General features: G+C 57.7%; 2 protein-coding genes and 1 long non-coding RNA gene across 3 annotated transcripts in view; 2 read left to right on the plus strand and 1 right to left on the minus strand.

The window, feature by feature from the left end:
* Window positions 1–14,050, plus strand: part of LOC119089466 (venom dipeptidyl peptidase 4) — a gene marked incomplete in the record, with an annotated part of 82,926 nt that overhangs the window by 47,510 nt on the left and 21,366 nt on the right.
* Window positions 1,220–7,581, plus strand: LOC119089467 (zinc finger protein 2 homolog). The gene is made up of 7 exons (XM_037212177.1): window positions 1,220–2,687; window positions 2,969–3,182; window positions 3,668–3,801; window positions 4,175–4,311; window positions 6,334–6,524; window positions 6,849–6,971; window positions 7,451–7,581. Exons 1-7 carry the CDS (start codon window positions 1,489–1,491, stop codon window positions 7,547–7,549), a joined length of 2,097 nt encoding a protein of 698 aa, XP_037068072.1. The 5' UTR covers window positions 1,220–1,488; the 3' UTR covers window positions 7,550–7,581.
* Window positions 9,047–11,524, minus strand: LOC119089468 (uncharacterized). The gene is made up of 2 exons (XR_005093148.1): window positions 11,431–11,524; window positions 9,047–11,038 (listed from the first exon to the last, which is right to left on the minus strand). It is a non-coding gene; the product is annotated as an uncharacterized LOC119089468 (long non-coding RNA).

The raw sequence follows: 14,050 nt of genomic DNA on the forward strand, positions 1-14,050 counted from the left end.
CTGATGCACTTGTCACATGCACAGTGTACATTCTGAGACAAACATGGCCAGCCCTGCCCATGAGTGGTGGCATCAGGCCTTTGTTAATGGGCCACTGGTGTAACCTATTCATTTTGTTTCCATGTTGTGTCACAAATGATTTGAAAGATGCAGCATTGAGCCCATGCACCTACACCACGTGTGTTGTAAAATTGCTATCATCTTTTTAAGGTAAAATGATCCAATATTTCATTTTTATCATTGACAACATTTTTTGACTCAAAGAAGGTGTACATCACCCTAAGAACAAATTTGATGCATCAGAATTGTGCAACAGTGTTAGAGACCAACAGCTGTGCCTAGTTGTTACTAAATTATGAAGGCAAGAATATGATGAACAAATAATATGCTCACTTTGCTACCAATGATGGGGTTTGTCATACAGGATGATTTTTTACATACTTTCCATATCAAGTTGGGTACAAATATCCACCTCAGCCAGCACAGTATAGGTACATATGACATTTGTCATAATGATTTCTTACATTCTGTTCATTTAGTCGGGTACAAATGTCCATCTTAGCCAGCAAAAAGCACGCTGAAATATACCCACCATTGTTCTGGCCTAAGCTGGGCACAACACTCCTTGCAGTACAACCATTGAGACTTTTTGGGACTGCTACTGCAACTTGCTGTTTTGGTGCAGAGAAAACTTCCGCATCCGAATCAGACTCGTCCTCAATGTGGACAGGATAACGCCCTATAACTTCCATGGTGACCGTGATCACGAAGTCTGTATGCACCGATTGCTTACGACCAGCAATGAGGCGCCTGCCTAAGAAGCCCACCCGCTGTACCACCCACGGCACCCAAAGTTGTAGGACCGAGTCGAGCGCTGACGCGAACACATGGTAATTGATGACCATGCACGCTAGTTTTGTCCTTCTAGCGCAGCTTTACAGAACCAATTTGAACTGCTGACAGGTTCATAATAAACAAATAAATAATCGGTTGGGTGGCGATGAAAATGACCTGTTTGGTACCATACAAGAAGTTAAGCAGCGTTTCTCAAAATATGGAACATAGTCCACGACATATCTATTTAGAACATACAGCGTCGTGTTATCAATGACGTCATAGTTCACAATCAGCCGATCGCATGGTACACCTCCAAAGCCAAAATATTGCTCACTTAGCCTTCGCCCAAACTGCTTGCCGCAGTTTCGTTTGTGTGCTTGTGGTGTGGTGGTGCACCTGTTTAGAGTGGGTGGGTGTGAAATTGCGGCTGCATGAGGCAGCTATGAAGCCATTTGTGAGCCCGTGATGTTGTTCCTGCCGGTGCGGCGCTGTGTGATTGGGAACTCCAAGCTCTGGGTTAATGTATATTGCTGTGTGAATCCTAAATTTCGACGCAATGTGGGTGTTGTTCAACACTTCTGAGTGATATGCTTGCAGTTCAGCCTTGTTGGATGATGGAAGAACGATAAGAACCTGGAAGATGGGAGAGTTATGATCATGCAATCTTGTGCTGCTCAAGAAATGATGGAACCTAATAAGGATGTGTACACACTACACTGTGTCATATGCTGGAAGGAGGTGGACCCAGCTTCATCCACCAGGCTTCACTCCGGGATAGCATCTGTGGGCACCCATTTGTTTGGTTCTGAAGGTCACAACAGTGGGGATACAACTATTGCTTCAGAACAAGCTTCACATGGGAGAAATTCTCCAGACCAACCCATGGAGGTAGCAATGCATGGCCTATTGAAGACCAGTCTTGGGAAGACATTGCAGGCAGCCATTGAAGCCATTCTGCTGCCACTGGAACGCCGCCTGCCCACTGGCTCAGACACACTCTGTCGGCCGTGCTGCCACCTGGTGATCAATGTGGAGCAATTGCAAGCCAAGGCATCCATGCTGGCAAAATGCCTGGTGTCTCGCCTTGATGCTGCCTGCCGCCCTGATGTAACCCCATCTGCAAAAGTCGTCCCCGATCCCCAGTCAGTCTCTAAACTCAGAGTGTTCCGCGCTGCCCGTGGCCACCGGCACGCGTCTTCGCTGCCACCACTGCAGGAGAGCCAGAACTACATCGCGTCGCGGCGGCCGGCAGCAGCGGATGATGCCACCCACTCAGCCGTCATCAGCATCGAGATCTGCCCCAGCGAAGGCGAGCCGACGTTTGTCAGCGTGGAGCGCGCCCCCGTCGAGTCGGCCTGCCACACAGAGAGCACCACTGTCAAACCAGAACCAGAGCCTGAGCAGGATGCTGCGGAGGAGCGCGAGCGCACGCCGCCGCTGGCCGACCCGCCGCCAGCTGACCCGCCACCGACGTACGTGCGCCATGAGCAAGACTCCCAGTGCGCCGTCTGCCAGCGCACGTTCGACGAGCGCGCCGACTGCCGCGAGCACATGCGCGCACACCAGGCCAAGAAGGTCTACTTCTGCCTGCTCTGCCCGCTGGCGTTCATGGCGCGCAACGCGCTGTACGAGCACGAGACGGCGCAGCACGCGGCCTCCGAGCTGCGGCCGTACGGCTGCGGCCAGTGCGAGCGCACGTTCGCCACGCCCCGCTTCCTGCAGCGCCACAAGGACGAGGCGCACCGGCTGCGGTTGCCGTGCGCGCACTGTCGGCGCACGTTCCGCCGGCCCGAGGACCTGGCTGCCCACCAGATGGTGCACACCGACCAGCGGCCGTTCCACTGCAACCGGTCAGTGCCGCCCGCGGCCGTGCGTCTGGCTCGTCAGCCGGCGCCGTGCCCGGTGGCAGGGTCGTGTCTTGTGACGGTGTTGAGGTCACTGTGTCCGTGAGCGTTTGTAAGAAATGCTGGTTCAGTTGCAACATTTGTCTGCCGTGGCCGCCATCGAACCGTCAGTGGTAATCATTGGAGGCCGCACGACATCGGTTCGTTTGAAGTGCTAAATATGCGCATGCCGTACCATCTCAGCACGCCCACGGTCTGACGCGCAAACGGTGCGCTTGTTACCCCAGGTGCCGTAAGAGCTTCACCAAGAAGGCGGTGTGGCGGCAGCACCAGAAGACCCACACGCGCCGGCCGCGGCCGCACCAGTGTCCGCAGTGTCCGAAGACGTTCCTCTCGGCGCTCAACCTGGCCGCGCACGCGCGCCGCCACCGGCGCACCGAGCTCACCTGTTCGCACTGTCCGCTGCTCTTCAAGTCCGAGAAGCGGCTCCGAAAACACGAGGTCAGCCGCCGCAGTGACGTAAACGTGGCGCACCGTCGAGGCCGCCAGGGAGTGGGTCAACGAGTGGCGTAAACGGTGTTTGGTAGTCTGCCTTGTTTGTCGCTTTAGAAGGGCGGGCCGCCACGGAGCCCTCACGGCGATGTCCAGGCGGCTGTGCCCCCGCTGTGGCCGCACAGCGTGTGGTTTGTGCCTTGTTTGTCGCTTTAGAAGGACGGGCCGCCACGGAGCTCTTACGGCGACGTCCGGTCGGCTGTGCCCCCGCTGTGGTCGCACAGCGTGTGGTCTGGTGATGTGATGGGCCTGGTGTTCATCTTATTGGCGCTCCGTGTTAAGATTTTTAAAAAAATTATGTTGATATATGCTTTTGTGGGTTGAGGAAACTGGAGAGCATTCGAATATGGAAGGCAATGGCACAGACGCCGTACAGATATTACAAAATAATGTCTGGCGCGTGCTGGACTACGGTGACACGAATCTCTCGACAGATGAGCCACTCCGGCGAGAATCTTCATTCGTGCGCCGTCTGTCAGAAGACGTTCACCAAGAAGTCGATGCTGGAAGACCACGCGCGCACCCACACCGGGGAGAAGCCGTACATCTGCGAGCACTGCGGCGTCGGGTCAGTTTCGAGCGCGGCGCGCGAGTCGGCGGCCCTGCTCTGTGGTGGGGCCGCCCGCTGGAAACGGTCGGCGCCCGCGCTCGGGTGGCGTCGGTGTAGACGGCTGGCATGCCAGCGGGCAAGCGCGCGCGCCACGGCTGGCGGGGCGGAACACGCCCTGCTGGGCGTGGAGGCGAAGCGTCTGTTAAACCTTGGCCGAGCGGCAGATCATGCAGACCGTTTTAGGGCGTCACACATTGTTTTGGTTCTCGTCAGATCGTGATAGGGCGTAACGCCTTGTGTCAGTTCTCGTCAGATTTTGATAGGGCGTAACACTGTGGTGCAATTCTCGTCACTTCGTGAAAGGGCGTAACGCTGCTTCAATCCTCTCCAGATTTGCTCAGCGTTCCAACCTGTCATCTCACAAGAGCGCTGTGCACTTCAACGAGCGGCCCTTCGAGTGCACAGTCTGCAGCAAGACCTTCAAGAGGAAGCAGTTGTTGGAGTTCCACCACAAGGCTGTCCATACCGGTCGGTATACCCAGATGGATGTACGTCGGCACAGCAGGAAGCGTTTTTTACCCGTTGCTGGGGGGATTTTATTCCAGTGCGCATCACTTGCTGTGCTTGTGATGGATGAAAAGGCAGGTCATTGTGCGTTGTGTGTTGTCTCAGCAGGTGACCAGGCCTTCCGTCTATATCGTTTCTGCCTGCCGTTTGAACAATCGCTGACCATATTTAGTGATTCGTAATCATTGTTTAATGTCGCCGCCATGTTTCGTCTCCTTCGCCAACGCCGACACAGCCTGGCCTGCACCGGTGTGGGGACCGGATAATTTGTGGAGATGGCCTTTCCCTGTCGAAAAGGGTACGCCGTGCCAGTGCTCCATGGGAATTCTTGGCGTGTTTGGGGGGAGGGGGAGGGGCACTTGTCCGGGCTGCTGTTACCGCTCCCATGCTCGTGTCCGTATCGTTGTTGTTTGCGTCGCATTTCATTTAGTGTTTACCAGATAGTCATTTTTTCATCACTTTCCTTTTGGTTGAAATGTGTTTCTAATGATCAGTGGCAAGTTCCATGTTTTTGTCGTGTGCATAGCTATGTTGCACCAAACATTTAGTTAGGGTAACAATCGCTCTGGTTCTTGTTTCTAATACTTCTTGTTTTATCTTGCAGTCTGACGCGAATGTTTTTAATACCGCTGCCCTGGTGGCCTTGCTCGCAAAGTTCAGTTGATGTCAGCCTTGATGCATTGAACGCTGATGGCTTGGGAACGGGAATCTGTTCTTGTGTCACGAGTTGATCAAACTGGACGGGATTTCCCCCGCTTTGTGAGAGCCAGGTGCGGTTGACTTCTCACACGTCCGTGTCCTCTGTCCTGTGGAATCCAGGTGTAGCAGTCTCCTGCCCTATGTGGGACGAACGTGACTACCGCTGTCTCCCGTCCCATGTGGCCTGCGATTACGTGCTGTTGTACGTGTTGTTGTGATGTACGTGTTGTTTAAGCTGTGTGTGAATGTCTCATGGCTTCTGTCACCCATGTGTGGCCATCGCCTTCGCCGTGAGGGACTATATCCTGACTTCTGCCACCCATGTGTGACCATCATCTTTGCCGTGAGGGACTGTATCCTGACTTCTGCCACCCATGTGTGACCATCATCTTTGCCGTGAGGGACTGTGTCCTGACTTCTGCCACCCATGTGTGACCATCATCTTTGCCGTGAGGGACTGTATCCTGACTTCTGCCACCCATGTGTGACCATCACTCTTGCCGTGAGGGACTGTATCCTGACTTCTGCCACCCATGTGTGACCATCATCTTTCCCGTGAGGGACTGTATCCTGACTTCTGCCACCCATGTGTGACCATCATCTTTGCCGTGAGGGACTGTATCCTGACTTCTGCCACCCATGTGTGACCATCATCTTTGCCGTGAGGGACTGTATCCTGACTTCTGCCACCCATGTGTGACCATCATCTTTACCGTGAGGGACTGTATCCTGACTTCTGCCACCCATGTGTGACCATCATCTTTGCCGTGAGGGACTGTATCCTGACTTCTGCCACCCATGTGTGACCATCATCTTTACCGTGAGGGACTGTATCCTGACTTCTGCCACCCATGTGTGACCATCATCTTTGCCGTGAGGGACTGTATCCTGACTTCTGCCACCCATGTGTAACCATCGCCTTCGCCGTGAGGGGCTGTGTCCTGACTTCTGTCACCCATGTGTGACCAGCATCTTCGCCGTGAGGGCGAAGGTGCTGGTCACCTATTCTGACTTCTGTCACCCATGTGTGACCATCACCTTCGCCGCGAAGCCCTGCTTTGCTGTCTGTGACTCCTGCCATATGTGATGTGTATGGTTTGCTGCGATGTTGTGATAAGTCACCTTGTGTACGTTAGGCTACCCTTGTGCAGTCGACGCCCCCGCCATCCGGGCCCCGCACCCTTGTCTCGCGCCCTGCGTCTCACCACCTCCTGCTCCACACGAGCCGCGCGCTGCGCCCGGCTGGCCGTGACTGACCAGGCCCCGACCCGGCCGCGGCGGCAGGCGAGCGGCCGGCGCGCTGCACCGAGTGCGACGCGTCGTTCGTCTCGGAGCAGCAGCTGCGCAGTCACGCCAAGCGACACAGCGCCGACCGGCCGTACCGCTGCGGCGTGTGCGGCCGCGCCTTCGTCAGCCGCGAGCGCTGCAACGCGCACATGTTCACCCACTCGGACAAGAGGCCGTTCGAGTGTCGGGTGAGTGTGTGGGCGCGTGGTCTGCGTGCGGCCCGCTGGCGGTCGTTTTGGGATCTCTGCTGCACCGTGTCGCGCCGCTGTCAGCGCTCTCGGCGCGTAACTGCTGCGGGATGCGCTGCTATGGAGCAATAAGCTTACTGTTCGTAACGGCCTGACGTCCGGTTGACCCCGGGCTCAGCTGACAGTTCTGTCAACGTGCGACGGCAATGTCGCTCGCCTTCTAGGCAAGCAGTTCTATCAACACGCGACGGCTGCGTCATGCGCCTCTACACGCTGACGTCGGCGTTGCCGTGACCGCCCGCCGCCCGGCCGCTCCCTCTCCAGGTGTGCGGCTGCGGCTACATGCGGCGGCCGCAGCTGCTGGCGCACATGGCCGAGCTGCGCCACGGCGCCGGGCCCGATGACTACATCATCAACCAGGCCGTCGTGGAGCCGGCGGAGGGCCAGGTGAGCGCCGACGGGGCGGGACGGCGCCGCCATGCGCCCCGGCTGGGGCCGAACTGGCTCGGCTGTGGAGGAGGGCCCAGGCTCGTCAGGAGTGGAGCCTGGTGTACACTCGGTGTTGAGATCCGATAGGGTTGGTTAGTCTTAGTGTAACTGAGCTGTCACGTAGGCGCCCGCCGCACTGCTGCGTGTGTGTGTGCGTATGGGGATGTGGTAGATAAGGGCTATACGCCAGGTGCACGACGCGTTCGCGTTCGTTCACGACTCATCACTTGGCCGTCGTTACTGACCTTCGCTGTCCTCGCTGTGTACCGTGCATCCCATTCGTCCCATTCGTACAGACATCCCTTCCGACCTACACGTCATACGTGCCCCACCCGTGCTGCGGCAACCCGTGGTTTGTCGCCGCCCTCGCGGCGCGGTGCCGTGGCCGGCCCCGTGGCGTCGCCGGCCCGCCCTGACCGGCCTCCGTGCCGCGGCAGGCCGCAGCCGAGGACGGCAGTCAGCTGGCGCGGCCGGCGCTGGCGGACGCGGGAGTCGTGTTCGAGCCGACGGAGCGGCAGCACCAGCCGGCGACGTGAGCGGCGGCGGCCCGGCTGACCGGCCTCCGTGCCGCGGCAGGCCGCAGCCGAAGACGGCAGTCAGCTGGCGCGGCCGGCGCTGGCGGACGCGGGAGTCGTGTTCGAACCGACGGAGCGGCCGCACCATCCGGCGACGTGAGCAGCGGCGGCGGCGTCCGTCTCTGGCGGCGGGCGGTCCGGCGCGCGCGTCAGGCGCACTGAAGAGGCCGATCGGCCGCAGCAGTGGCGCCGCCCTGCGGCCCGTTCAGACGCGGGGTCGTGGCCGAGGTGGGCGGACCACACAGCTGGGCGCCCTTGGCAGGTGTGGAGCGGCGACGGGCAGGGCTCGAGGTATGGGCCCGGTGGAGATGGGGCGACGTCCGGAAGAGTCAGCTCAGCTCATGGAGACACGCGATGTCGGCTGTGCGATCTGAAGGCTCTGTGGAGGGGAGCCGACACTATGGCAGGAGCTTCAGCATGGTGTCTCAAGGGCCGGTGTAATGAGGGCCGGAGGAGGCGGTTGCGACTTGGCACCGGTTCAGTCGACGGGATCGGCCCGACCGTTCGTGCTTGTCCCATCAATGATTCGGGAAGTACCTCAGTGTTGGAGGTCGCGTCACCGTCAAACAGCTTTACGAAAAGGTCGCTTGCGAAGAAGTTAAAGCGAAAGTTTGATCTTGGTGTTTCCGACAAGCTTTCATGACTTTTAACGACAAGAAGTGTCGTCGAACGTCGAATTTGTTGAAGATATTTCGATTCAGTGATGTACTCTGGCCAACTTCATCATGACAAAGTTGGAACAAAAACGTGCAAGCAAGTGATGGTTAGCTGCTGCCAGCAATAGACAAGAAGAAAATGATGCTGCCGCCTTGGCGTCTTCAATCCATTACCGAGTGCCTCCCGCGCGGGTGGCGCTCGTTTCCTTACACGCCCACGTCGGGGCGGCGAAGTTCTTCACCACGTGCGCCTCCCTCGGCGAGGCGTGGCGCGGACCATGCCGGCTACCAGGGCGGTACGACCTCTACTGGTGGCTCGACGGAGGTGCCGGCGTTGCACGAATCTAAAGGGGAGGCCAGCTGGAAGTGCGTGTGCCATCGACCGCTCGCGGGAAGTCGTCGGCTCGGCCACGGCTGTTGTCCTGGCATTTCCTCGTCCCCATGGCGGTTGACTTGCGCCAGCGCTGAGCCGCCTGAGGTATGGACTGCATCGTTGCCCGTGATCATGCCGCTAGTTTGGGGCTGGATTGAGTTGTGAGTGCGCTGGCGAGCCCCGATGGAGGGCGGTGGCTGGCGGACGGGCCTGCGACCAAGATCTCTGTTAGGACGCTAGCCTTTATGTTGGCCATGATGAAGTCTATTTTTTGGGCACTGTTGCGTGCGCTCGTATTTATTAGTGTGGTTGGTGACGCAGGGGGATGTGGCGTCTCACTTTTTGGTGGGACGATTCGTGCAGAATATAGCTGTAATACTAGTGTTTTATCTTTTTGTGCATTCTTAAATGTAACGTACACACGGTTGGCTCATTCCCATAGATATATATTATCAGAGCCAGGATCACACATTTTATACGTACAATGCACAATAAAAACACATTGAGAACAATCCTATCATCGTCGTGCACGCAAGCGACTGTGGTATCAAAATGGCATGTTGCTGGCTACAGCGTTAACGGTTGTCTCCATTGTCGCTGGGTAGCTGTCTGACAGTTCGGTCGGTACTTCGCCTGAGGAGCGGCGCCTTTTCATCGCAGGATGTGAATCAACCACAGCTTTCAAACAAATTGCGGTACGGCATGATTTTAACCCGGCTGTGCACGTGCGACGCTTGATAACCACGGACTGGCAACAAGCCCTTGGGGCAGGTCATGCTAACGTCTGGTGACGAGCTGCAGACATCGCGCTTCACGCGGCGCACCATCCCATCACTTCGCCGCAGCGCCTCAGCAGTTACCACGACACCTTCGCCTGAACCCCAGACCATTTGTAACGGAACACCGCGGCGGATCGTCCTGCAGAGCATGCTTGGCATGTTGTCGGCCGGCCTCCCGGCCTGCTGCCGCGGCCCCTGACGCTCACTCGGCCGCAGCCTCCCACCCAGTGGGGCGCTCGGAGAAGCGAACACAACATGCCAATCACTGGCCGTCCAGTGCGCTCGGAATGGAATGTTTGTGACGCGGCATTCGTGGTAAGGGACACCATACGGAACACCGAACACTGATTGGAATGGGATTCCCGATTGAAACCCTGTCAGCCGGCACGCACAAACCACAAAGAAAGGACATTCTTACACACGGACAAAGCGTGCCAACTTCATAAACGTCGCCGCAAGAGAACAAGCGTCTGCCGAAGGACATCGTCGTCGCCGACTGCGATCCTCCGAATGTCGCGAAATCCCGTTGCAGAAAGATTTCATGAATCAGTACATTCCGTAAACCACAGCGGGTGCACAGGCCCAGTGACCTCGCGGCGAACACGCAATGAAGCGCGTGTTTTGTTCTGGGCAGACGAGAGGAAGGAGAGATTCCAACGGGTTAGAGGCTACGTTGCTGTACGATTCACGCTGCCTGTAATGGCTTTCAGCTATAGCGTAAAAAATAGCTTGGCCCAAGCCCCGGGCAGCGATGCGAGACGACCTTCACAGAGAACATTTGCGTGGCTCCGATCCACCCACCTAAATTCTGCCCACACGGTAGAAGTACTCCTGCGCAAACCAGTTTATAGGTCACGAACAGGTCGATAATACATTTGCTCAGTCATGTCTTGGCAAGAACGTTTTGACTGCATCACTGACATAAGGTCCGTAAAATGTGTATTGGGAACAGTGCATCAGATCTGTCAAAGCGTAGTAAGGTAGCAAGATCCATAATTCCTCCGCTTCAAGGGTGTTCCACGCCGTCCCTGCAGAATTTCCGCCACGGTTTGATCCTCTAATTGGCATCACCAGCTAGGTAAGCCAGCCGGGAGCCAGCCACCAGTCCCGCTCAGCGGCGGACCAGCGGCGGCTCAGCCCGCGCCACACGGCACCGTCGGGCTGCCAGATCCGCGGCGGGCTGCCAGATCGGATCCGACGACGGCCTTGAGGCGCGGGCTTCGGACCGCGGACCGCCGGCCGGTCCGCCGTCGAGTCCGGCGGACCGGCGGAATGGTCCAGCGTCCGTCCGCACGTTCAAAGTCACAGACTACGCTCGGGCTCCGCCCCCAGCCGGCCACAGGACACCAACACCGTTCACTTTGGCCACGTGGTCGCTGTCAGCGCAGTGCGGGCAGTCTTGCCCGGCCTCGTCAGACCGCTGGACAGCACTGGGAGACATCCACACGCGCACACCGAGGGCACCGCGGGCGCCCGGAATGGTCTAGATGGGGGCGGCTCACGCCCCCCTGCGGCCCGTCGCCGCAGCCGGGCGTCCGAACGGCATGTGCGGCAGCTGGAAGCAGGTCTCCAAGAAGTGCTCCATCGTGTGGTAGTGGTGACGCCGGATGCCCCCCAGGGCGTGGTTCTCGTCCGGATACGTCTGAAACGCGCATGCGCAGGTGTTGCAATCGGCACGCAGGTGCTACAATCAACACCGTCGGCGACGCAGGTGTTGCAGTCAGCACCATCGGCACGCAGGTGTTGCAATCAGCACCATCGGCCACGCAGGTGTTGCAATCAGCACCATCGGCGCGCAGGTGTTGCAATCAGCGCCATCGGCACGACGCGATGGCGACACACTGCAGCCACCGCCGGTGAATGGATTACGTGCGCCCTCTGGTGCTGCGACCGGGTCATCATACAGGCGATCATAACCGAACAAAGTGCAAGAGAATTTGATTTCTACAGTTACGCCATGAAGTTCAGATTCCACGGTCCTTGAAACTCAGTGCCAACAAACGGTCCCATGCGCTCAGCAGCGTCGGGTCCAACCTGCTGCATGAAGAAGATGTCGGCCAGCTCCAGCGAGCGCGAACAGCATCATGGACTGCTGGTAGTGTACGTTGTCGTCGGCCGTGCCGTGGATCAGCAGTACTGCTTGTTGCGGAAGTTCTGCAGCGTTGCCGGACACGTCCGCCGGCGGCGTAGCCTCGGGCGTTATCCTCCGGCGTCGGGCAGACCCATTACCGCTCCGTGTAGATGTGTCTGGCGCGGGGGCGCGGGGGCGGTCAGGGCACAAGGCCGCGGTCACGGGAGAGACGGGCGGAGCTAGGCTCCCGGTCCCCTGTGGCCGTTATTGCGCGACGTTCCTGACAAGACTTCATCCACTGATCGTTCCCTTCACACCGTAAGTGTTGATGCGTCGCTCTTGTTATCTGTCAGGGTGTTCAGTGCGGAACGCGGGATTTGTTCCGTTGGGGCGTGTGTAGAGTCTCATCTAGCATCCGAGCCCTCCCAACTTGCAAGCTGACGCTCCACCCCCCCCCCCCCCCCCCACCGCAGCTGGCAGACTGAGCTCCCCTAGGCAGCAGGTCCTTCTAAGCTTAAGCACCATACTTCAATGGAGTGTGTCAAATGTGCAAACAGCAGCAAGGAAAGCAAAGTGCGCGAATGTTATACGCAAGGACAAGATCTGTTTGTGAGTCTTTTCTCTCACATGGCTCCTAAATATGCCATGAAAATTAAAAAATCACTCCACGCTACGATTTTCTCCAAATGATAAAACAAGGTAGCGCAAGCTCGTGAAGAATCTATGCCTACATCTGTGGGTACCCAGGTCACAGAGCTCTGGGCTGAGTGCTCCTTCCTCCGCAAATCGATTTTGCGAAACTACAACCCCCGCATCTGATGATCCCACAATGCTGCCTGGAATCATATCCCTCTATTTCTGGGAATTAGATCCCATGTTAGCGCCCACAATGGCTGCCGAATAAACGTCCATGTGACCCTCACCACGCTACTCAACCGAAACTTGCCACTTGGATTCATCCCAAAACATGTGCGGGATAACTCCGTCCAGGAGCACCCTGTCCCGCGCACAGGAAACGCCCAGTCCCATCCACAAGGAAAGCCCCGTTCGACGCACAAGGGGAGCCCTGTCCCACGCCACAAGGAAAGCCCTGTTCCATGCCACAAGGAGAGCCCCGTCGCACGCACAAGAGGCCCTGTTCGGCGCCCCGCACTCCCACCGGGCAGACACCGACCCCGGCCGGGCGGCGTACCATAGTAGATCCAGTTGGTGACGGGCGCCACGGACATGCCGCACTTGAACACCTGGTCGGTGTCGGTGGCCATGACGCGGGCCGTGACGTAGCCGCCGTACGACCAGCCCCAGATCGCCGTCCGATTGGCGTCGATGAACTTGTACAGGTCCAACAGCTTCCTGCGGATGGCCGCCAGGTGCGGTCAGCACACCAGGCGTCCCTCGCGGAGGGTCGCCGTCCGGTCTGGACACGACACGCAGGCACGCGTGCCACGTGAGAGGCGTTGGGACAAGAAAAACAACAAAGCGCAACAATACAAACTGCGTGGTAAGCGATAAGCGCGCTCGAAAGTGATTTTCGATGCTTTAAGTTGGATTAAAAAAAAGAAAAATGAACACAATTAACGTGGTCTTGCGATGTCCGCAAAGGCTCTCTGTTTCCACACGGCCACAGGCGGGAGAAGGCGCCGCGTTCCTCCTCCAAAATGGCGTCATTGAGGACGACATGCTAATCAAGGTCCTCAACATTCCCGATGCGTCCACCAGCTCTTCTCTGCGCGCGGGCTGAATGAACAAGCGTATGGCCTTCTACCTCCAATCTCAGGCGGACTACGGGCACCTAACGTCGAACCTCCACCACGCGACAGAGATTACGTCCTAAACCGCACCAAACAGATCGGGCATCGGCCCTCACTGTGTCCCGGACATCCACTCCCGGACCTCACCGGGCCACCGCGATCTGGTCCTCGACCTCGACGGTGCCCATGCGGTAGTAGATGGAGTGGAGCAGCTTGTCGCCGCCGTAGCCGGAGCCGCGGCCGTCGATGTTGACGTAGATGATGTCGCGCTCGGTCACCAGGTGGTCGTCCCAGGCCACGCCCCAGCTGTCGCCGATCACCTGGCTCTTCGGCCCGCCGTACCTGACCGGCAGAGGAGGAGTGTGAGACGATGTCGACGCCAGCCGCCGACCGGCCGGCGCCGTTGCGCACTACCTGTTGGTGTGTAATGGGCATCCATATCCAAGTTTGATATGGATGGAGGTGGGTGGACGTTTCCAAATCAAAATTAATGTGCTGCTCGCGCGAAACGCGCCGGTGCTACTCTTAAACTGTCATTTGGAGGGATGCACCTACAGATGTGTTTTAATCACACGGGACAGTTATTAGCTCAGATTAATTCTTCTTACTGGGCACACGGTTGCTGGATAACGGCTGTGCAGTGAGCATCCGGGGTATTACATCGTTCAGACAGCTTCACTCACGTATAGACTAGCATCGGGTACTTCTTGGCAGAATTTTCCACGAGGCCGGGCGGCAGCTTCATGCGCACCCTCGCCTTGAAGCCGTCCGCCACGTCCAGAGTCAGACGCATCTCCTGGGAAGGAGAACAGGCGGTAGAAGCAGACGAGCA

This window comes from Pollicipes pollicipes, unplaced genomic scaffold (genome assembly GCF_011947565.3).
Source record: "Pollicipes pollicipes isolate AB1234 unplaced genomic scaffold, Ppol_2.1 Scaffold_3087;HRSCAF=3621_pilon_pilon_pilon, whole genome shotgun sequence".
Taxonomy (NCBI): domain Eukaryota; kingdom Metazoa; phylum Arthropoda; class Thecostraca; order Pollicipedomorpha; family Pollicipedidae; genus Pollicipes; species Pollicipes pollicipes.